Here is a 22625-nt window from a genome sequence, read left to right as displayed (position 1 = left end):
CCATCCATCTAAAGTGTATATTACATTTATCTCTAACTACTTGGTCATATTTTTAAGCATGCTTTAAAAGGAGATTGCTTAGTTGCCCGCTGCCTATGATACAGAGCTATTTCAGCTTTGACATTTGTATGACAGTATGTTGCTTCTATACTTATTAGAAATGGAATGTGAAATACATGAGTGACGCATAAATAAATGTGTGAGTGGTGCAATGTACATTTTGCTTAGATGCCAGGAAAGAGGCTTTTTTTCTGATTGAAAAAGCAGCAGACATATGATAAGTGCCCCACAGTACAGTGTGTGTATGTGTGTCAGTAGGGATTCAGTCAGATATCCCATATTGAAGCATAGGGAGGGTCAAAGCACGGAAATGCCAGAGGCAAGGCCATGAACTCCATAGCTAAGAGAGGCTGAACACTCATTTCCCGTGGAACAGAGAGAGAGAGATTTTTGAGAAAGCTCCCAGTTAGTGATTCAAGTAGACCTAAATAGCAGAGGAGTGCCTTGTTTAGTTTATCTCAGTATCTTGTATATCTCCAAACAGGGTTAGAAAATGGGTACATTTTTACTCTTGATAGCTTTTTTGCTTCCTGTAACCTGGGCTCCCGGTTTTGAACCCTGTAAAACTTTTATGAGCGCTAAACATAACAGTATCTATTCAAGGCGGCAAGGCAAATGAAAACAGGTTGAGAGTAGGTTGAGGAGACAGGCACATGGGGGAAGACAGGGAGGGATGGCGAGTGCAACGATTTGGGTGGGCAGATGGTGCCGACATATGGGCCTGTTACGGGCAAAATAAATAAATAAACACTCACACATAAATACTGAGATGAACTGTGAATGCCACAAACTGTTGGCTAACTTAGCCAGCTGAGAGAAAGCGCAAATGGGAGAGAGCTACCGCTGAAATCGCCTGCAGATTTCTAAATAGACCACCACTGCCGAAAACCATACGCACAGACAGTTGTGATGGATATGACAGTAAGCTTTAGAGACGTGAGCAATCTCTAATCTTCAAGTCTACATTACATGTGTGCATTATAACTATTTAAGGGAAAAATACATGCACAGTACAGTATCTCTTTACTATTTGTCTGTTATTTGGATGTGAGTACATTAAATATACTATGTGTTTGCAGGGCATAGAGTGACAATGTTATTTTTTCCATCTCTGAGCTTAACTTTTTTCCCCTCTTGCTGTCTGGTTCAGCTGGAGCTGTGTTTGCCCTCCCTCCGCATTGCTATCTATACATTCTCCACCTCTTCTCTGCCTTCTGCTCAACCTCAAAGCCTGTGGCTCAGTTAGAGAGACAGCCAGGCTGAGAGAGGTGATTTCATCCAGCAAACAAACGGCTGCTTTGTACAACATGTTCTCTGCCCATATCAACTGCGCGCTCCCGCCCAGCTCCAGCTAAGATCTACTGCTCTACGCAGGGGAGCAAATGGAATATTCAGTGCATGTATGCATGCTATGCTGATCCCTGAGCAGTTGTTTTTGCTTGTGCTGATGGTGTACATGATGTAGACATGATAAATTCCATATGTGACCATCAGATTTTGCTACAAATTCTGAACTTTTTTTTCTCTTCTTTTTTTTTAATTGAAGTGCACCAGTTGGCTGGGCTTCACAGCCTCGCACCTTTCCAAACAGCATCTGTGCAGTAAGTTCTGATGACTGCAGGCTGTTTACAGCAAATGGTCAAGTCTGTGCATCAGCTCCAAATGTAGAACACTTATGGACCACACAAATAGTCCCCTCTTGTCAAATTAGGAGAGCAGGAACAGCTGACATGAGCATAGAAAATAAACACAAATCTTCTACTTGCTGATGAGATGCAGTGATGGTAATTGGAGCATTATTGTTTTGGTCTTATTAACTTGATACGTGATATCAAAGGAATTCAGAATTACACATAGCATTTAATGTGGTAATGTCTAAATCTGACATAGGACCTCGATTAGTGTATTTGTGTCTGCATACATATTACTAATCCTTGGCAAACACATACGGGCGTTTTTCACATTGCCCCCCGGCTTGAGTATGTTTGGTTGATAGACATCACCGCCACCTTGCCACTTTATATTCTGTTTGGCTCCCTGCCCTCATAATGTCTGCGAATTTAATTTGATTGCAGCTGTAATCTGGCGGCTAGTTAATTGACTTTGCAGAGCTTTGTTTACCTCCTACCTTGATGGAGAGGGGTAGTTTGATAAGTTACAGTGTCTTATCCTCTCGCTGCGAAACCAGCGCTCACATTGTGTGCTTTGGTCACAGGAGAGCACTCCTCTAGAACTGGATAAACTAATATGATCTCAAGGGGAAAGTTGAGCTGACCAGAATTTTTGTGTCATCCATCTTGCTGTCACAGAAGATAGGGAGGCCTACTGTGATGGCGACGTGACAAATTCAATTCTTCTTAGAGCCATTTGCTCTGTCAAAGCATCATTTGTCAAATCTGTCTGGACAACTAATATGCATGAGTATTTAGCTGGGAAAATTACGCCACCTGAATTGTGTTTTTAAGTAACAAGGAAAATATTGACAAACATATTCACTTGTTCTGGAGCTTTTGCCCATATCACATAATCTTCAGTAGCGAAATCAAAGGTTTGATCACCTGTCATGGAACTGCAGATGAATGATCCCTCAAGCTCAACTTTTTCTAAAAGCATTCAGTAATGGAAATTTATATGACAACCATGACAACTGATTAAACTTCATCTGTTAACAAAGACTATGTGATACGGTTGAAAGCTCAAGAAATATAAGCAAAGAACTTGAGTAGTTGTCAACTTCTGTCAAGGTCAAAAAAAGACTGTCAAGCTCAAAGGAAACATTTACACTGAATGTATCTCCAACACACTGTCCATATATTTAATTTCCTATCCCTATTTCCTTGTAACTAAGGCATAATGTTTAGCAGTGTAGGCAACTCAAAAGACTATATCAATTGGAGGTAAAGACTGTGGTCTTGGTCAAATACTGAAAAGGTCAAAGCTGACTGAAGCATGCATGAGAATACATTCAGCTTTCAAATATTTAACCAAAACCAATATCATTCCCTAACTGTAAGTGTTTTACTGCCATGTGACCACAGCCATCAGTGTCAAAGTCCTTTGTTTTATGCACCCAAGCACTAACGCAAAACTCCTGCTGATGAATTCTGTGTAGTGTAAAGTCAGTGAACTTTATCCAGACAACAATTTAATTTCCCCCAAAGTTAGTGTTATAGAAATATATGTTGTAAGAGACAGTGTTACATCTGTTCAGTTCTAATGGCATGAGTAGAAGATGTAGACGATTTAAAGATAATGGCTTGTGACTGTGAAAATGAAAGGGTACCATGACCTGGAACCAAACTGAACAAGTTTGACATGAGTTTGTTAGTGACAGAAACTGTTATCCCTATTAGTATTTAGGTTAATGGCGATAAAGGCATGATCAATTGTGCTGGTTTACATTTTGTAGTTCAATACATGGTCCACTATACAGAGCAAATAACGTCAAAGGGTCAGTGGCCTACATAGACGAATGAGGGAAAACCCATTTGGTAGAAAATAGTGCTTTAGGTCACTGATGCCACAAGACAGGATTGTTCCAGTTAAACCGATTGCCCTTAATGGAACACATAATTGCAAATGAAACCTTCAATATGGTTTAAGTAAAATTAAACATTGAAAGAGGACTGCAACAAAGGAAAACATGCTCCAGAGGGCTGAGGCGTTCTGGTTGATGTCACTTTTGAACTCTTAGCAAAACAAAGAGGACAGTGTTTGTTCTAAATGACTACTTTAATTAACAATAACATGGGGAACATTATTAGACTGTTTTCAGTTGATTAATAAAACAAATCAGACTGGGCACCATTGCACAATGAGATAAACATCAACTCACACGTACACAGAAACACATTCATTACTGCACCATACACACTGACATGCACACATGAGAATCATTCAGAGTAACTTACAGGTTGCCATAGTCCCAGACTACGCACTGAGGATCTGATGTACCCTGCAAGATACAGAGGGGGGGGGGGGGAGAGAGAGAGAGAAGATAAGCTGTTACTGCCAGTCAAGAGAATGAGTGAGAGAAAGAGACAGAGAAGACACATAATAGCTTGTTGCCAGAGGAGAAAGAGTGACGCTGCATGGGCGATGGAGAGAGGTAAACAGACAATGAAAGAGAAGGATTGAGACAGACGGTGGGAGGGGCGACGATAGAGAAAGAGTCACTGACAGAGCACAGAGCTGCAAGTAGCTGCTGCTGCAGAAAGAGTCAAGGTGTGTGAGCAATGAATTGAGAGTTGGAGACAAAAAAGAAAACCCATTTCATGGACAATAATACACAGCAAGTGGAGGTCATAAACATCCAGTGGTGGGAAAGCATTCAAATTCTTTATGTAACTACAGTTTTACTACTTTCCAACAATGGAAAGTAGTAAAGTAAAACTGAACAACGATGAGGCAATAAAATATACTTCAGAATAGCAAGTATTGATTGTGAAAAATGGTCCCATACAGAGTGTGTAACAGTATAAAGACACACAAAGGCCCCTAACCATCCTCATATGTGTTCTTGGTAGTGATTAAAAAAACACGTTCAAAAAAAAGAAAGAAAGAAAATAAATCCTCAGCAAGGGGATTTGCTATCAGCTCACTCTTAATCCATCGACTCGCTGGAGCCAAAAGCCAATCGTTGGGGGTCGAACGGCAGGTGAATCATCTGGTAATCAAAGCTCAGCCAGGCGTGGTCGCGGAGGAAGACTTGCTATGACTCAATCAGTGGATCAATCAGAGGATCAATACCTTTAACTGACTCATCACAACTTCTTCGGCGATCTCTGCATTGATTACTTATAAAGTGTCGCCTGTGCCCTTTCACCCTGTATGCCTCATTTGCTGAGAATTGGATTGTCATTGGCTTTTAGTTTAACTAGTGACTGTCTAGTGTGGATGAAATATTCTGTCCTTACATTTATTCCCAAATGAAAAGCATTAAAAGACTCAAACTGGTGCCTTAGTGCTGACAAACGGAGTAACTCCAATCGTAGTCTGAGAGCTTGACCTACTAACCATTAGGTCTTCTTTGTTCTTTAGAGTAAGACTGATCGCTCCTCTTCTTAACTGCATCAGGTACCCACAAGTGAGAGGTTATTCTCCCACTGGGCTGATGCAGAGGGAAATATATCCCTCTCTGTAGTAGTCTGTTGGTCATTCATGAGTCCTGCAATGAGCACTTTGCCTTTGAGCTCCCCCTGATGGTAAAGGGGATTATAGCAATATTTCTACAGCCAGACTGCTGTGTCCATTATGAAAGGGATGATATCTACTGTAAGCAGACTCACTACAGCCTGAGGAAAAGTTGAAGAAATTACCTCTTGTTGAGTGAGATGGCTTTAAAAGAAAACTGAATATTTTCTGAATATCAACAGTGTTTTAAACGAGCAAAGAGAGAGAGAGAAACATATTCAAGTCTGCACTCAGGCAAGGTCACCCCTCCTTCTTTGAACAGTTCGTAAGTGATCTTCCATGAATCAGTGAATCCAGGGGTCTCTGCATGGTTGGACTTGCAAGGGCCGAGTGATGCAACGTTTACATACAGAGGATCAGAGGCTAGGCGACACAGATTGATGAAGCTCTTTGTTCTAGCTCACATGCAGACGGCCGTCGCCGACATTAGATATCGCAGGGCGTGCATTAAGGTGGCGTGTTCTGTTAGCATTCCGCTATCAATCAGCGGGCATTGTGCCCGACTGTACACTACAGCAGGAGTGACACCAGTGTACTCCCACAATGTCTGTCTCCTCTTTAGCGCTGATACGTTGCATAATGACAGCGTCTGCTCGACTGATGTCTTTCAAAGGGAACGAAGTGTGTCTGATTCTAACAGCTGCATTTATGGATGGCAATAATGGTGTGCACCTTAACAGCTTCTTCTTCCTTTTTTCTCAAAAGGAACAGCCATCTTCTTCAAGGTATTTACAGCCACATGTGGTAGCCATTTGGTGATAAAATTCCTAATGCATATTGGCTGTGAATATGGTAAACTAATCAGATGAAATGAGCTACTGTAACAGAACAGGACCACACTCGTTCAGGGAGTCTTAAAAGCCCCCCACTTCATATCTTAGAATATAGATTTAGAAAATGAAATGGAGCAACTAGGATGATGCTTTCTGACTGATCAAAGTAAACTGGATTAAAGTGAAATTACCAAAAAGGCTTATGGCTGATGTTCATAAAGCTAACCAGGGCTGCCATTCGCAATTGAAAAGGGTAGATGAAGGATGGGTAGCACTTGGCATCTAATCTACTGGTCCACTGTGACGACACAGAGCTTTCTGGCCTCCTGCTTCTTACTCACCACTAAAGACACTCATATACTTGGGCACCAGAGAAATCTGACTGAACAGATGTCCTCTTGGTGATGACATGACCATGCACAGAGACCCCATATACCCCCCTTTGAGAATGAAGCCCAAGGCAGCTGTTGCCACTGCACTGCTTCAGCAGCTGCGTGTTTCTACACTGGCCAAGGTCGAAACCTACTGTGCTACAGCTGAAGACCATGACAGGAGACTCTGCTCTCCTTTTCACTTTCTTGCCTGCTCTGGGTCTGATATATATATACTGTACATGCATTCAGGAGCTCAATATTTACTGCCAGATGAAGTTCAGGCCAAGCTGAGCAAAGGCAAACATACCTGCATGCATGCGAATAAATATTATCTAACAACAACTGTCCTGTTTGTGTGTGTGCATTTGGTGGGCAGTGTTGTTTACTAGGTCCACTAGCATTATTTAGGTTTAGGGGTTTTTTTGTTTTGCTTTACAGGAGTAGCTTTTTGGAAATATACTTATTCACTTTCTTGCTGAGAGTTACATGAGAAGATTGACTTAAAACTATAGTTAGCAGCCAGTTATCTCAGCATACAGACAGCTAGCAGGCTCTCTCCAAAAGGTAACCTTTAGAGGTGCTGGTGGGCGGATATCATTACTTATGACAGACACAGGCTAGCTATTTCTAGCAGGGTTTAATTTTTAACATTTTCATTAAATCAAACCCCATTTTTGATCCTATTTATGGTCTTTGCAAATGCAATTCAGTGTATTTACAAGGTGTCAAGTAATACGAGGTAAGGTAGTGGTGGATCCGCCATAGAAATATAAACTATTATGGTTTGAAAAGACTGACAGGGCAAACTGCATTTCAATAGAAACCAAATGAATATTATGCTAATCACTTCTATCTTCTTTGGTCATGTGATATTTGAAATGAGAGGTATGTTCATTTTACGATGACATTTCAATACATTTTCACCATTATTGTAGTCAACAGCTATAATCTCTTTTATGATAGTTATAGTTTAATACAACTTTGTCCTATGATGTATGAGACCTGCAAACACTAGACTTGGAGAAGAAAACAACCCACACTGGGCGAGGTTATGCATATGTGCATCTGCCCTCCACATACTGTCCTAGCCCTGTTCTATACTCTGTGCCAAGAAGGGCCTGCACTCAGCGGTAGCCTCCGGTAACTGTAGCGTTTCTCAGCAGCCTGCTATGCTCAGCATTAAGACATCATCCTCTAGACACTGGGCGTGCAACCTACAGTTCCTCTGCTTTGCCAAAAGTGTTTAAAAGCAGAATAGGAGGATAAAATATAAAGGCATATAAAAGAAATGCCATAATTATTTAATGAATCAGCAGTTTAAAGCGGAGAAATGGAGTGGCGGGGGATGGAGAATGAATACAAAGTCTTACTAATGAAACTATGCAATAACATTGACCCTCAGGTCCTGGTTGACACAGCATGAGACCAATTTCATAGGAAAATTTTAGCATGCATATACAGTATGTACAGTATGTATGTGTGTGTGTGTTTTGTCTAGAGAGAACCATTCAATATTTAACATTATTTTCAAAACTGTGCCCACCTGTACACAGAAGAATGGTTAATGAAACCCACATCTTATTGAGGTTGTGAAGAGTGCCTCTCATTAAACTTGCACTTGGTCCTTTCCACTGAAAACACCCCACGAGTCATTTATAATAACACACTCAACTGTAATATAAACTGAATAGGTATCAGGAGACACTGCAATATAAGGAAGTCAAAAAGGTCTGCATTTACTCAGGCAATTCACTCAGCACTATGGCACTTTATAGCATGCAGCAATTTCTCTTTCATCTGAACTCAGGAAACATAGGTCAGCAGGGAGAAAAAGAATCCTTTAAAGCCTTAAACTAATTTATTTTCTCAGCTAAAGCTCGCTTAATATACAAGCGTATGATACAAAATACAAACCCCTTGCATTAGAAAGTGCTTCATATGGAATAATTTGCATTTCTGTTACATTACACACTTTAATATTATTGAGCAAATAAGGAATTTTTTTTTCTGGTGGTTAGAAGTTACACACTACATCAAATGAGTCTCAAGTGGCTGGGAAAGTTTAGATGAAGAAAATGAAAGAATAATGTTCTCCACTCCCTAATTGTATACAGGATATTTATTTATGTATTTATTACATATTTTGTTTTGCATTAAAACAATGTTGGGTTTATTTTACTTACATTGAAAAGTGGTGAGAGCTCCACCACCACCATGGGCTCACTGGGTTGCGGTTCCGGTCGTACGGTCACTGTTAAGATCTTGGAGTTGATCACGGCAGGGGGACTGCAAAGACACAAAAACACACAAAATAGAATTTACTCTGAGAACTGTACTGCACATTCAGGTTTGGTTTAAACTGTCTGTCTGTTGATGTTTTGACAATGTTGAGAAATGAGTAAATACATAAATAAATAAACGTACATTTTTTAATCTCATATAATGAGAGATTGAGACAGAAAGGCAAAGCCAGTGCCTGAGTTAAACAGAGCTCTGGACCTAATACATTCAGCAGAACTACTGGGAAAAAAGGGTTTTAACAGATCCAGCTCATCCACAACTAAGAGCACTGACCTGAATAAAAGGGCCCAGGGCCAGCACAAACACCATATCACAGTGGCCTTTTGACAACCTCTTGATTTCTTCTAACTCCTATTTTTTGCAAATGAAAGTTCTATGCATGTTTCGAGACCCATTAGGCCCGCACCCATTCAAAGCCCACTGTACACCTCCAAAAATACATTGACAGTGCAAAAGAAATGGAAAAAATATCCAGCAAGCAGGGCAATGTACTTATTTGGAGATCTAAGAGACTTGTCTGATGACTAGGCAGACTAAGGGAGAGGAGAAAAGCAACAGAGATGATATAAGAGAGAAGACAGAAGGCGAATTGGAGGTTGGCATTAAATAGAAGGAAGAAGCGACAGAAGAAAGGGCACATAAATAGGAAGGTAGAGATAATAGAAACTATAAAAAACAATAAAAGAGAATATAAGGGAGATGAAAAGTTGTCAAAAAAAGTGTTGAAAAAAAGAGGCAGAGAAAGGTAAAAGAAAGGGCACGAAAAAAAGAGCAGAAGACAGGATATAGTTTGAATTGCATGAGAAATGATGAATAATTAGTCACTGGATCGTATAGAAGTACTCACTTTGGTGCTGGTAAGATGAGACCCAACGTCCTGTACAGGATGGCTCCAATGACGTAGTACATTGTAGACTCTGAATCAGTCTCTGTCTCTGAAACACAAAACATTTTGCAGCTGATCAGCCCCAAAAGCTGGCCTGCTTTGCCTAAAACATCAACATTATATCTATCTGTCCATCTACTTTGAAGACCTGCTTTATCCTGTGCTCAGCTTGGAATGCTGAAAAAAACATTTTTAGGACAACATCACCTGTGAGATACTGAGTCATGTGTTTTATTTTTTGCTTGGAATACAAAGATAAATGGATAATTGCAGCATCACATATAAAATGTAGCCAATAATTTAAGGACTCAATTTATATTTTACACAACAACAAGAACATAGCTCAAGTTGTATGTTGGCAAGGGAAATAGAGAAATGCAGAAGAATAGATAGAAGAAAAAAACAACACTTTTTCCTAAATAAAACAAAAACTCCTAATCTGCTGTTCTAATTATAAACTGAAATATGCTGTTGGTATTTGCAATAATGTGAAATAAATCAACTGAAAGCAAACACAGCCATTAGTTGGTGAAGCAAATAAGCACAGATTTCATCTGTCTCATCAACCTGCAATTTTGCCTTCATTTACATTTACTCTTAAGCTGCCGCTGACAAATGCTCTGTTGGAGAAAAGTTAGTTAATTTGCCGCCCTTTTCTGAAGCATTATGTGACAGCAGTGTACTCCGCTCTCAAACTTATTATGCTGCTGTTTTGAAGACGTACTACTTACTACTAACCCACTTAAGGTTTTAGTTTTACACTTAGTGTGGGTGGACACACTGTTTGTGTCATTTGTGTTTGCCCTCTTTTTGCAGCTAGTAGCTCACCTATTGCTCATCCAGACCTAGTGTAGAAGCCTTATCTCGAGTCAAGTCAAGTTAATATTATTTATATAACCCAATATCACAAATGTACACCCTCGCCTCCATTTGGATAAGGAAACACCCCCACCCCAATCCAAAAGAAAAATAACATAAAAGGGAAAAGTACAAGTCCATCATCCCAACATGCAATTAACTTCAGCAATTTCTTTTCAATTAAGTTTATGTCTTATTGCAGACTTGTGTCAATGTCCCTATCCCTTTCTGGTTTTCCTTTGTTTCAAATCCCCCTCTCTTTTTTTTCTTCCTTTCTTTCCTCTGACTCAGAATTCTCCCATCTCATCATCCTCTGTTGTTGTTGCCATTTCCCAACCCACTTTTCATCTTTTCCACCCTTTCAACAGCCTTCTTTACAACCCCTTGCCTTCCATCACTCCCTTCAGTGTTCATTCACCAAAAAGAGCAGGGGTTCCCAAGGAGACATAGTGTCCCTCTGTAAATGTCACTTTGTCTCAAGAGTGGGAGGCAGAAGGGAGCGGGAGAGGAAAAGTAAGAGGGAAAGAGTTCATGTTGAGAGATGCCACTCCCTCCTTTGCCCTTTTAGGAAGCAATGGAGGAGCATCGATAGGGAGAGGATGAGAGGAAGAGACAGAGGGGGCTGATGGTATCAGGCGTACAGGGTGACTCATCCAAAATCTGTCTGCCTGCTGCCAAAGAGGTAATACTCAGGAAGAGAGATAGCTATGCAAGACAGATGAGGAGCGAAAGAGGAAGAGACAAAAAGATCTCCACAGTGAAAAAAAAAGCAATTCTCAGATTGTGAGGAGGCAAATAAAAAAAAAAAACAGATCAAAGTCGGCATGAGAAAGCCTGCAAGTGTGATGGATCCTAATTGGACAGTGTCTGCAAAGGCATGCAAATGAGAAAGTCAGTGTATTGTGGGTAAATGGTAAATCAGTGTGTGAGGGGGTGGCACTCCTACGCTTGAAGATGATTAATACCACAAAAGCACTCCACCAAAACTCTAATTTCCTATGAACAGACTTTTCGTCATTCTCCCCTTACTGAACATCTAAATGATTGGTGGTCAGATGTAATCCGGCAAAATGGCAAACCACCAGCTGTGAACTTTAGCGTGCCATTTGTCAGGAAAATATATGCTTGGAGTTGATGCTAAGCCATAATTTATAGTTTTAATCAAAGATCGAGAGCTCTGTCCAAACAGTTCCACATGAGTTACTCTTTTCCTTCTACCTGACTTCTTTCCTCTGCACTTTTGTGTCACTCAAAACTTTTGTCCACTCAACACTCCAAACCAGATTTCCTTTAATTCAATTTGAGCTATTTATAAACTGGTCATGCTGTAGATGTTTAGAGGACTAGTTTGACATTTTGGGAAATTCTTATATTTGCTTTCCTACCAAGAGATAGATGAGCTTGTTATCACTTACAAATCTGTGGGTTAAGAGTGAAGCTGGAGCGATTAGCTAAGCTTAGTTTGTCTAAGTGTAAACTTCATCCTGCTCCTTTTCAGGCACAGTTTCTGCCAGAAGAATGTCATTGTTTGCTTCTTTTATTTGTTTCATTCTTGGTTGATTTTCTTTTTTCCTTTTGGAATTGAAATTGTTCGTTTATGTCTGAAATAAACATAAACATAACATAACATAACATAACATAACATAACATAACATAACTTAACATAACATAAATGAGAATCTGGTTCAGTCAAAAGCTCAAAAACTAAAAATACTAAAAAGTCCAAAACTAAAAAATTCACACATTGTATCTATTGTAGAAAGACTGTATCACTGACGAGCTGTGGTTTAACAGGGACTTACTGTACCTGCTATAACCATGTCTTGCTGAGTGCAATGACTTCCTGAAGTGTTTTCTTGTTGTCACTGTGTGGTTCACAAATGCTAAATTATCATAATTACATTCCTGTTTGTGTTTAGTTAAAAACAAATAAGATACAACATGTTAATTAGTAATTAGTGAGATGTGCTGGTTGCAGAGCCTGGCTAGCATTTTGGCTAGCTCTTCCTGCTTCCAGTTTTTATGCTAAGCTAGGCTGTTCGCCTAATACTTCACACACAGAAATGAGAGTGGTATTGATCCAGCCTAACTCACTGTCATCAAGAGAGCAAATGAGACTATTTCCTACAATGCTGTTCAATTCCTACTGAACATAATCATTGTTTCAGCACATTTAATGGCTCCATATTGTCAACTCTAACTCAACACAATTATAGTGAAAACTGTAAATATGAAGCCTGTCTTTAACTTATTATTAGAGAATAGAGCTCATGTGGTCTGTGTTGTTGTTTGAGTAATAAACCAGTTAACGGTTATAACCAGATGCTTATTTGAAATATGAGGCCATTGTTGTATTGTGTGTTTGGATGTATGTGTGGGCATGGCTATGAGACAGAGAGTCTGTATCTGAGTTTAAGAGAGAAAGAGAGAGACAGAGGAGGGAGGGAGTTTGTCACCTCGAAAATCAGTGAAGAACAGTCGCGGCCTCTGCCCAGTGAAGCGATTCATGAACCTATCAATTGGCTGTGTGTATGTGCGCCTGTGTGCGCACGTGCACACACAAAAGGTGCCAATGGGCCTTTATGAGCATGTTTAAGCTGTCCATCTGAGACAGGCTTTCATTACAGGTTAAATGAACCAAACAAACTGATAGCAATCAACTAAAGACCTCAACTTATGGTCTGCCAATGGGAAGAGGCAGAGTTCCCACAGGGCAGAGTACTAATAATGTCCTAACTCATGAGGCTATATGCAGCTTGGATGAGACAATTTACCAAACAGCATAGGCTAAAATGGCAAAAGCATGTGCTGAATATCATATGAGAAAATGGTAGTGTAAATGTGAGGCAGTCAGTCACTTTTATTGCACAACAAGCACTGCAAGAGACAAAACATTCACTACCACAAACTATGAGGATAATGAACAAAAAATCTCAGATGAAGGGAAAAAAGGCAAGCAATACAACAAGCACTAAAAAGAGACAGGATGAATGGAGAATAAGAAAGAAGGAAACACCGCAAATGCATTAAACAAGCTCAAGCTAACACTCCTTTGTCTCCAATCGCAGCCTTACATTTATCCTTTGAGGTATCTTTGAGTTTGCTGTTCCATATAATGTGAAGGAAAAAAAAAAACCCTGAACAAAATAACTCATGAGCACACTCTGTTGTATAAAAGCAACGCGGATGGTTAGATGGTAGATTGGTTCAGAGGCAATGCATAAAATAAGAATATTACTTTGAACATAGAGAGAGTAGTTGAGGTGAGGTGCCCTGAGGTTATACAGCATACAGGATCTTTTGAACGCCAATCAAAGAGAGCCACTGTCATTAGTGCATGTCAAAGGTCTGAGACAGCTCTGTTCTCTTGGTCTGCAGGCTTTCTCAACGGGAATATGGACAGGGGATGGAGTGGCAGACAGGAAGTCAGCCAGTGTAATTTCCTGTGGGTTGTGACCTTTTGCATTGGTAGAGGATTGCATCTGACACTGGCATTCTCTTATCTAATAAAAACCATGTTCTTCAAAGTCCCTTTGTTTCTTTTGTACAACTTTCTATTGGCTTCCTGATATCTTCTTTCTTTTCATATTCTCCCACACTTTTATTTCTAGGTGTGGGTTTGGATAATCACTTTGTTTGTTTCTTGGCTTTACTTAAAACCATGGGGAAAAACAAATCACAACCGTAATATATAACAGCAGTTAACTCTCTTGTTGCTAAAAGCAAAGACACACCTTTCAAAATTGTGTGAGGACTTGATGCTCTCAAGGGGATGCAGCATGCTTCTTAACAAATGAAAGACCTGCATCTTCTTGAAAAGCCCTCCAGGGCCTCTTTTCAGTCTAAATCCTTCTCAGCATTACCCTTCGATGTCCTTGAGAAGCCTTCTATCTGCCTCCATGAGACTCATCTCTGAGTGCATGAAGTCACTCTGGGGATCACTGTTCTTAGTGAGCTGGTATGACCTTGGCTGAAGAGAGCGTTGAGTGGGTTGATAACAGGTCCTCATATGTGTGAGAGTGAAGATGTCAACTAAAAAAAGATCTGAATCATGCTTGTGAGCTTAGTGCTCAAACCTGACTGTAGACAGACTTCTGGAACTTCTCTCTTTGATCTTAAAATAACATCACAGCCTAATTTCGATAGTGTTGTTCTGTCCAAATGCTTGTTTCTAGAAAACCCCCACCAAAGCTGGAACAAATCCTGCCTAATCATAAAAACAAATGCATATTATACGACAGGCCTGTATAAGGCCTATTCATTGATGGCATCCAGGTCACCCTGAGTCAGTGTGCCTTTTGGTTTAGAGTTGTGTCGCATGCTTGGACCAAGGTGTACCTTCCTGCAAGTTTAGTTGATTTTAGAAAAAATCTTGAAACAACCACAACCAATATGTTTACTATGTTTACTCGTGTTTACAGTACATGGGATGGACGTGACCATTAGATTTTAACCAAAAAGCTCAAAGTGTGGAAAAACCCTGTGATCTGCATATCTGTCTTATTTCTCCTACCTTCATTTGGGACGGTGAAGACCTCTTTAGGGATGTAGAGCTTGTCCTCTGCTGTTCTGGCCCAGTCCTTCATCCCTCTCCGGCCCTTCATGGGGAAGTTGATATCACTAGAAACTGCTGACACTGGCTCTCGCTGGATAGTTATCACTAGATAAGCATAAGATATCAGAAGTTTATGTATTATGCAAATGAGACTCAGCCCAACAGTGCATTACAGATAGATAATTGGGCAGTATTTTTGCTATGTAAAAAAAAATAGAAACACCCATATTCTATCCGTAATTTTATAATCAAGTAGTTAGGGTTAGGGTTAGGGTTAGGGTTAGGGTTAGGATTAGGATGTCTTTTAACAGTGATGTTGATAGTCAGCTTATCTTTTGTCACTCTCTATCACGTCTTGTCATGTGACACTTACTGAGGTTGTTGGTAACAACTAGAAAACTCTGAAAAGGCTTTTGAGCCTCTCCGACGAGGTGAATGAAATCTTCTAATATCCTCATCAACAGAGCAGCGCCAGGAGCGACCTGTGGATGGGGAGATGAAAAGAGAGAGGGGTGAGTGTCAATCTTTTTGCCATCGTAATTATAATCCATGAATAACCTTCTATGAGATGTGTCTCGCCCACTGAAATATTTATATTCATTGCGTAATCTAGAGTACTCAACGTGTTCCAGGGCAGTAAATTGTAACCACGTGGGATATAATATCATATTTGGTTGCTTGTTTATCGTGTCCAGATGGCAAGTAAACACACCTCAACTCAAGGGCATCGAGCTGGGTCACACACAAAAACATACCAACGAGCAAAGACACACACAGATAAAGAATTATTAATAGATAGCTGTTGTGTTTAGTAAACAGGTGGGTTTTAATGACACTAATAATGAAATGTTAATGTGAGACGTGGTCACCCCCAATCCCATCTCCTGCCTCCCACATACAGTTTTAGTCAAAGTTATGCACACACACACGCACGCACGCACACGCACACACACACACACACACACACACACACACACAGTTGCTATAAATTACCTGATGAGCGTCCTCCCATTTCTCTAGGTTTTCCATGTCCAACATGTGGCTGATTATGTGGAAGAATTTCTAAGAACAAAAGATGAAGATTCAGTTCAGTTCATAATGCCGTACTTCCACCATGTTCTGTCATCTCATTTGTATGTGTTCACATGCACACTAAATGTTAGGCATGATCTTTTATTTTCAAGCTACCATGTATCCACCAGCAAAGGGTACTGCACTTTATTCTCTACCAGATCTTGGTCTTCTGTACATGGTTTTATTGTAAAAGAAAATACTTTCTGTCAAATGAATGGCTGAGATAGGAGTATTTTTCTGCTAAAAAAATCCCCTTTGAGCCCATAGCAGCTGTGCAGCTGTAGTTCATTGCTATGCACACCCTGTGCAGTAAAAAGTGAAGCTTCGACATTACATAAATTTGGAGGTGTTATAAGTATATCTGTGTGTGAGTGTGTCTCTGACTACATGTTCTGTATGGTTTTTGCAACCTGTGGATGCTTCAACATTTGGCTCAGCGGCTCTGCCCTACCTGCACGTCGTCGGGAGCTGGGATGTAGGTTGCTCTTTTGAAGGTGTCCGTCACATTTCGCAGGATCTCCGTGGAAAAGAGAAGGTCGCCACTGTAGTAGCTCCTCCTCTGCAAGAGCTCCAGGAGAGTCCTTACGATCTGAGACATGCCCTCCCCAGCCAGGGTCCTCTGACCCTTCGCGAGATGCTCTCGTAACTACAATGTAAAGAGAGAGACAGAAATAGAAAGAGTGCTTTGGAAGTTGATAGTTTTACCACTGGTAAGTATGTTCAAGATGATGAGATGCATGCCCATAGGCACTTACCATAGCACGTAAGTATGTATGCAGCTGGTAAAAATGTCAAAAACAACTAGACTAAACAAACCAAACATCATCTTTTTTTCCTAAGAAATCACAGAAATGTTTTGGATGTGAAGCGAGCGAGATGTTTAAAGACAGGCATATGTACATTTTTTTCTCCTTGTGCCTGAAATAGGCAAGCAAAAAAAGACCTAGCATCACTCTCAGACAGAAATTGAATCTCATTAGTTCAGAAAAGGAGATACCGAAAGCAATCCTGTGTGTGTTTGTGATATTCTGAGAGAGAAAGAGAGAGGGAGGGAGGGAGGGAGGGGAAAAGAGAGAGAGAGAGAGAGAGAGAGAGAGAGAGAGAGAAAGAGCGAGAGAGAGAGTGAGAGAGAGAGAGAGAGAGAGAGAGAGAGAGAGAGAGAGAGAGAGAGAGAGAGAGAGAGAGAGAGAGAGAGAGAGAGAGAGAGAGAGAGAGAGAGAGAGAACGAACAGAAGATAACAGCAATCACAGAAAATTAATTATTGACTCCTGGTGTTAATGAAAGGTTGGAAAGGAAGCTAACAGTGCAATCAGCTCTCATGCACAATCCCTGACCCCCATCTCCTTCTGTCTTCATTGAGGAGATGGAAAAGGTTGAAGTTCACAGAGCAGGAAAACAGACTGGCTGATGAACACATTCATTAGCTATGTTCATTAATTGATAAGTGTGAGCGCGAAGCTCTGGAAAAGCTAATTAGAGATACCGGCAAGCCATGAGTAAAGACACTCCTCTGTTTTGAGTAAACTTTTTTTTAAAGAAAGTTGAGGAGAGTTGCATGATAGGTGAAGAAGTAAAAAAATTGGGAAAAAAGACCAACTTTGAAAAACAGATTTAACCATTCCTCTTAAATTTACTAAAGGTGAGTTATGATAGAGTGGTGCTGCAAGGAACTGGCTTAAACGATGTAACTTAGACCAGTATACACATCTGTTTTCTTCTTGCTGAAGATGATGAAAAGTATCATTTGTAGAGAGTGTTCCTGAACTTTGGGAGTACATATTTCTTAGAAGGGAACTTACAGATAAATGTAAATATCTATATTCAAGTGAGACGCATCTGGCGAAGCTCGGAGGACCCCAGAAAGCAACTCCATTATTGTCCAGCATGCAACGACGACTAGCAGATCCTAGAAAGAAAGAGAAACACAAACACTTGATATGGAAGTCATCAAATTTTCAAATGAAATCTGCTTAAGGACGGTTTGGCATCTCACACCTGCTGGTTGTTTTAACCTGGCAGTCAGCAAAAAATCTAGTAAAGGCTGCTGGCGAAGAAAAAAAGATTGACTTAAATAATCTATAAAATTATTCAGTTAAATAAATGTAATGCTCTGATCTTACTTTAATATGATGTTCTTAAAGCCATAATGCTTCACTGGCAGTCTACCTGAATCAGGCAAGCATGTTCTGATGTCAAAGCCAATGCTATAGTTTGAATGATGTAGAAAATTACATTTATATTATAGGAGTTCTGAACCACATCTGCTCTTGGCTCAAATTCTGAAGAAGACAGTGTGTAGGAAAAAAAAAAAACACGGTTTGTTCTTGTTTCAGCTATTTGAAGTTAAAAGAAAAGGTCTGGCAGGCTTCTATTTGAGAAACTCTGCAGTTTAGATACACATTACCGTAAGAAACAAATAAGGCTTGACTGCATCCAAGCAAGACATATCTGTTGCACTAATTAAGGCTAGATGCTGGATAATGCATGAGTTGGAAATTGTAAAATGGCTACTACTGTTTATCAAAGCTCATAATAGTTGCACTATTTAGGGGGCCTGTGATGAGCCTCTATATTTATTCCAGACATTGGAGCATATCAAACTTTTAAACACACACAATCTGAGTATTGATTTTATTTAGTTTACAATGTTGATTTTGGTGCTTAAGAAATCATTCCTTTGCTACATTGCAAATCCCACACAACACGCCAAAAAGCTTTACAAGGCTGTACAGTGAGGTTTTTATTCATTTGAAGGTTCTGCTGAGGTGTGCATTTCTCTTGGCTAATTTCTTCAGCTACCATTTGTACTGTGGTAGCTTTATTCATGATAATTACCCAGTGCTAGCTGAACCTAAATTTAGGGACAAACAACCTTCTTTTGCTCCTGTTGGACATATTTTATACGCTGATTGGTTCTTTTCTGTTGAGTAAATTTGAGTGTCTATAGGTACTTTCTTTCTCCATATGTTGCTGCCGTTGTTTGTGCTCAGACTATATCATTTCAAAGTGTCCTTCAGGATGTGTAAACTATTGTGTTGTCTAACAATGTTAACACTGAGCAGCCGACAGAAAGTATTACAAGCTTAAGCACGTTATGTGACTGACCAGTGGCGTTAGTTGGACACTTGTTGTAGACAGTCTCTCCAGCTGAGGCTCTCTTCCATGACATAGCGAGAAGGTGCTCGTCTTTACATATCTCGTGAGGAGCTGTAGAAGCAGGCGAGAGACAAACAGAAAAAGTGAAACAAGGCATATTGTAGCAGGCGCGCAGAAAAAAAAAATCACCACGTTCCCACTCTTCAACGCACACACATAGCAAGAAGGCAGAAAAAAAAGAGGGAGACAGAAAAGCACAAAAAACAAGATTCAAATCAATGTTCTCCTGCAGCAGCTTCCAATCTTATTCCCTTGTACATTGCTCAGTGCTCTCTGTCAGTGTCACTGCCTCAGTACAGTATCTCATTCCCTCTTCATCTTACCCCCTCTCTTTATTCATCTGTTTTCTCCCCCCTCCCTCTCTTTCATAACTCTCATGAAAAAAACGGGGGGAGAGTGCTCTGAAGATATTCCGAGGGGGCAGAGGAGTGTTGGCAGCGGCGATGCAGAGAGATGAAGAGGGACGGAGAGCAGAGAGAGGGAGAGAAAGCTCAGAAATATGAAATGATGCTCCCCTGCAATACCAACAGACAAGATCCTTGTCTTGTGTAAAAGAGGCTTGAAAGCTTCTGAAAACAAAGGAGTCATGCTAGAGACTGCACTTAAAAAGTTTATCATTTGTAGCCCGTCAAAGCTCAATGCAAGCACGTACACATGTGGCATTCAGGCTTGCATAGAAAACACACTTGCATATCCACACACACACACACACACACACACACACACACACACACACACACACACACACACACACACACACACACACACACACACACACACACACACACACACACACACACACACACACACACACACACACACACACACACACACACACACACACACACACAGCTTCAGTCAAGAGGCATGCTTATTAAACCACACGGTTTCCTGCCATGCTGACACTCTGACAAATCACACCAAGCGGGCCATTGAGCATCGCGCCCTCTACCAGGGAGAGGAACACAGACATAAACAAAGCAGGCCAGAGAATGTGTGGGAGATTAGTGTTAAAGAGGAGAGAGATGTAAGTAGAAACAGATTATCTCACAGGTAAACTGCAAGGATAAAAGTAGAGCACCACAAGGAAAGGACATGCAGAATCAATGAAGAGGTAATGATGGATCGCTATTTGAACTAACAGGAAAGAAGACAGACACAAGACTGATAGAGATGAGAGTGAGAAGAGTGCAGATCTAAAATTGCTATAGAAACCTTTGGCTGTGGTGCGAACCATTGGGAATCACTTCTATTCTGCCTGACACATACTGTGCATGTGCAGATTGGGCACACATACAGACACACACACACACATATTCTTATTATCTCTCTGTCAGAGACCCAAACACACGCAGAGAGGCATGCATAGAAAAGCCATGCTGGAGAAAAAAAGCCAAAGACTGTTGAAAAACTGTTTATACAGACATGTGAAGCATGAATAATATATACATAAGCATATATTCTGCAGTTCTCCCTCTTTTGCTCGGCTCTTTCTCACACAAACACATTTACACACTTCAATGGAGTCACTGACCAGGGCACTTCTTTTCGTTACAGGACCGAACCTCCTCTCCTGAGCCGTCGCAGGGGTATCCCTGTATCCCGGTGCCCTCACACATCCTGAAGCGCCGCTGCCAACCCGAGTCACATGTTTTACTGCAGAGACTCCAGTGGTTCCAGCTGCCCCAGTTACCTCCACCTAGAACAGGAGCGAACCAGGAAGGAAGGAATGAGTGAGGCATGTAAGGTAAGGAAAATAGGAATGGAAGATGTTGATTGATAGAAAATGTAGGTTACAACTAAGGAAGAGGATTGGAAACTTTCTCAGTTTTTTTCTTTTTTGTATCAAAAAAAATTAAGTTAATATGAGCTTGCTCTGGGGCCCAGGCTCATTAAAGCACATTAGTATTTTTGTCCTCTGGGGCCCCTGTCGAAACAGACTTGCCAGCCAAATTGGGTCCCAACCCACAAATTGCTGGTATTTGGAACGCAAATCAGAGGTGACCATGTAGATGCCTTAAGATAATGCATGTTCCATGTTTGCATAATGGCACTTGAGAGCATGTGAGTGTGAATACTAAGCATTCATTTGTGTGCCTTACCGCTGCACGAGGGGTTGATGCATTCTCTGCTCTCCTGATGGGGACCCTTACACTCAGCCCAGCCGTGCACTGACGCACTGCAGCGCCTCTGCCTCTGCTGGCTCCCCGTGTTACAAGTCACGCTGCATTTCAACCACGGCCCCCACTCCAACCACTGGCCCTCCACTGGACGCACAGAGAGAGAAAGGGAGAGAAAGAGATGGACGTGGATAATGAGAGACAGATGAAGGATGGATGAAGATGGACCGAGGAAGATTTTGAGAGACATGGGGAAAATGAGGATAAATCGGTCCAGATTTTTGGAGAGAAAGAAAACAGGATGTGAGGAAACAGAACGGTAGAAAGGGAAAGGGAGAAAAGAGACAGCACAAAGAATGTGAGCAGACTACAAGTGCACAGAATATCAAATGAGTTAGGACAGAGAAAAATAAATAACAGAGGCTATTTGGTTTTTACATAAATAGCAACAAACAAATATGGCACTTCATTGGTCTGTGGACATTTACATATTTCAATCTGTTATGAAATAGCTGATTACAATTCTTTTCATGCTTTGTTTTAAAGAGTTCACACAAAGTGCAGCTAGTCGGATTTCCAGCATTATTAGAAAGGAACCGAATTTCAACTTTCAACTGGTGCTTGAGCAGAAATTCATACATTTGAAAAAAAAAAAAAAAACTTCAGTGCAATCCAGAACTGCCTGACTGTCAGACATTGTATGAATACCAAACAGCTTAACCAAAGCCTGATGACACGCACCGGTATAATCAAAGCTCCCACTGTCCCCTTTAATAAGTGGTAGAAAAGGGAGCATTGCCAGAATAACGGAGTTGTCCAATAACATATCAACAATGCAATTAAATAATCATAATTAAGAAGAGAAGAGAGGATTTGTTTTGGTGTGTCATCACCTTCAAAGCTAGTTAAAATTTTGAGAATCTGCACCATAGAAAATGCCCTACTGTGGAATTGCTTGGGTGCAGGTAAAGGTCTGTGACAAATAAACATCTTTGTGGGAAAAAAAACATGACAGAAGAACCAATATTTGACCTGTGACCATTATCCTGATTTTAAAATACTGTTGAACAAACGGAATCCATATCACATTGTCTCGACTGTTCCTGCTGTCTCTCTAATATTAAAAAAAATTGCTGAACAAAAGACACAAATCTTGACCTTCGACATTTTAAACAGCAGTCTGACAAAAGAACGCTTGCACTGTATCGCTGTATTGGAATATCTTGAGGTTATTGTGTCTGAAAAACATTGTAACACCAATCCTGGTTTACTTA

The 22625-nt window shown here is 40.6% G+C and overlaps 1 protein-coding gene across 1 annotated transcript in view; it reads right to left on the bottom strand.

Moving 5' to 3' along the window:
- The window catches only part of adgrb2 (adhesion G protein-coupled receptor B2), a 150746-nt gene that overhangs the window by 74919 nt on the left and 53202 nt on the right, over positions 1 to 22625 (bottom strand). The window contains exons 5-15 of the mRNA XM_062435728.1: positions 21334 to 21498; positions 20766 to 20930; positions 19181 to 19282; positions 17875 to 17981; positions 16526 to 16720; positions 15994 to 16062; positions 15374 to 15482; positions 14959 to 15105; positions 9549 to 9636; positions 8584 to 8686; positions 3972 to 4015 (exon numbers count right to left, since the gene is read on the bottom strand). Of these exons, the coding sequence (XP_062291712.1) occupies positions 3972 to 4015; positions 8584 to 8686; positions 9549 to 9636; positions 14959 to 15105; positions 15374 to 15482; positions 15994 to 16062; positions 16526 to 16720; positions 17875 to 17981; positions 19181 to 19282; positions 20766 to 20930; positions 21334 to 21498 (1294 nt within the window). The remainder of the gene's footprint in view (positions 1 to 3971; positions 4016 to 8583; positions 8687 to 9548; positions 9637 to 14958; positions 15106 to 15373; positions 15483 to 15993; positions 16063 to 16525; positions 16721 to 17874; positions 17982 to 19180; positions 19283 to 20765; positions 20931 to 21333; positions 21499 to 22625) is intronic.

This window comes from Scomber scombrus, chromosome 16 (genome assembly GCF_963691925.1).
Source record: "Scomber scombrus chromosome 16, fScoSco1.1, whole genome shotgun sequence".
In the NCBI taxonomy this organism is placed as follows: Eukaryota; Metazoa; Chordata; class Actinopteri; order Scombriformes; family Scombridae; genus Scomber; species Scomber scombrus.
This window is presented reverse-complemented; position numbering and strand designations above follow the sequence as displayed.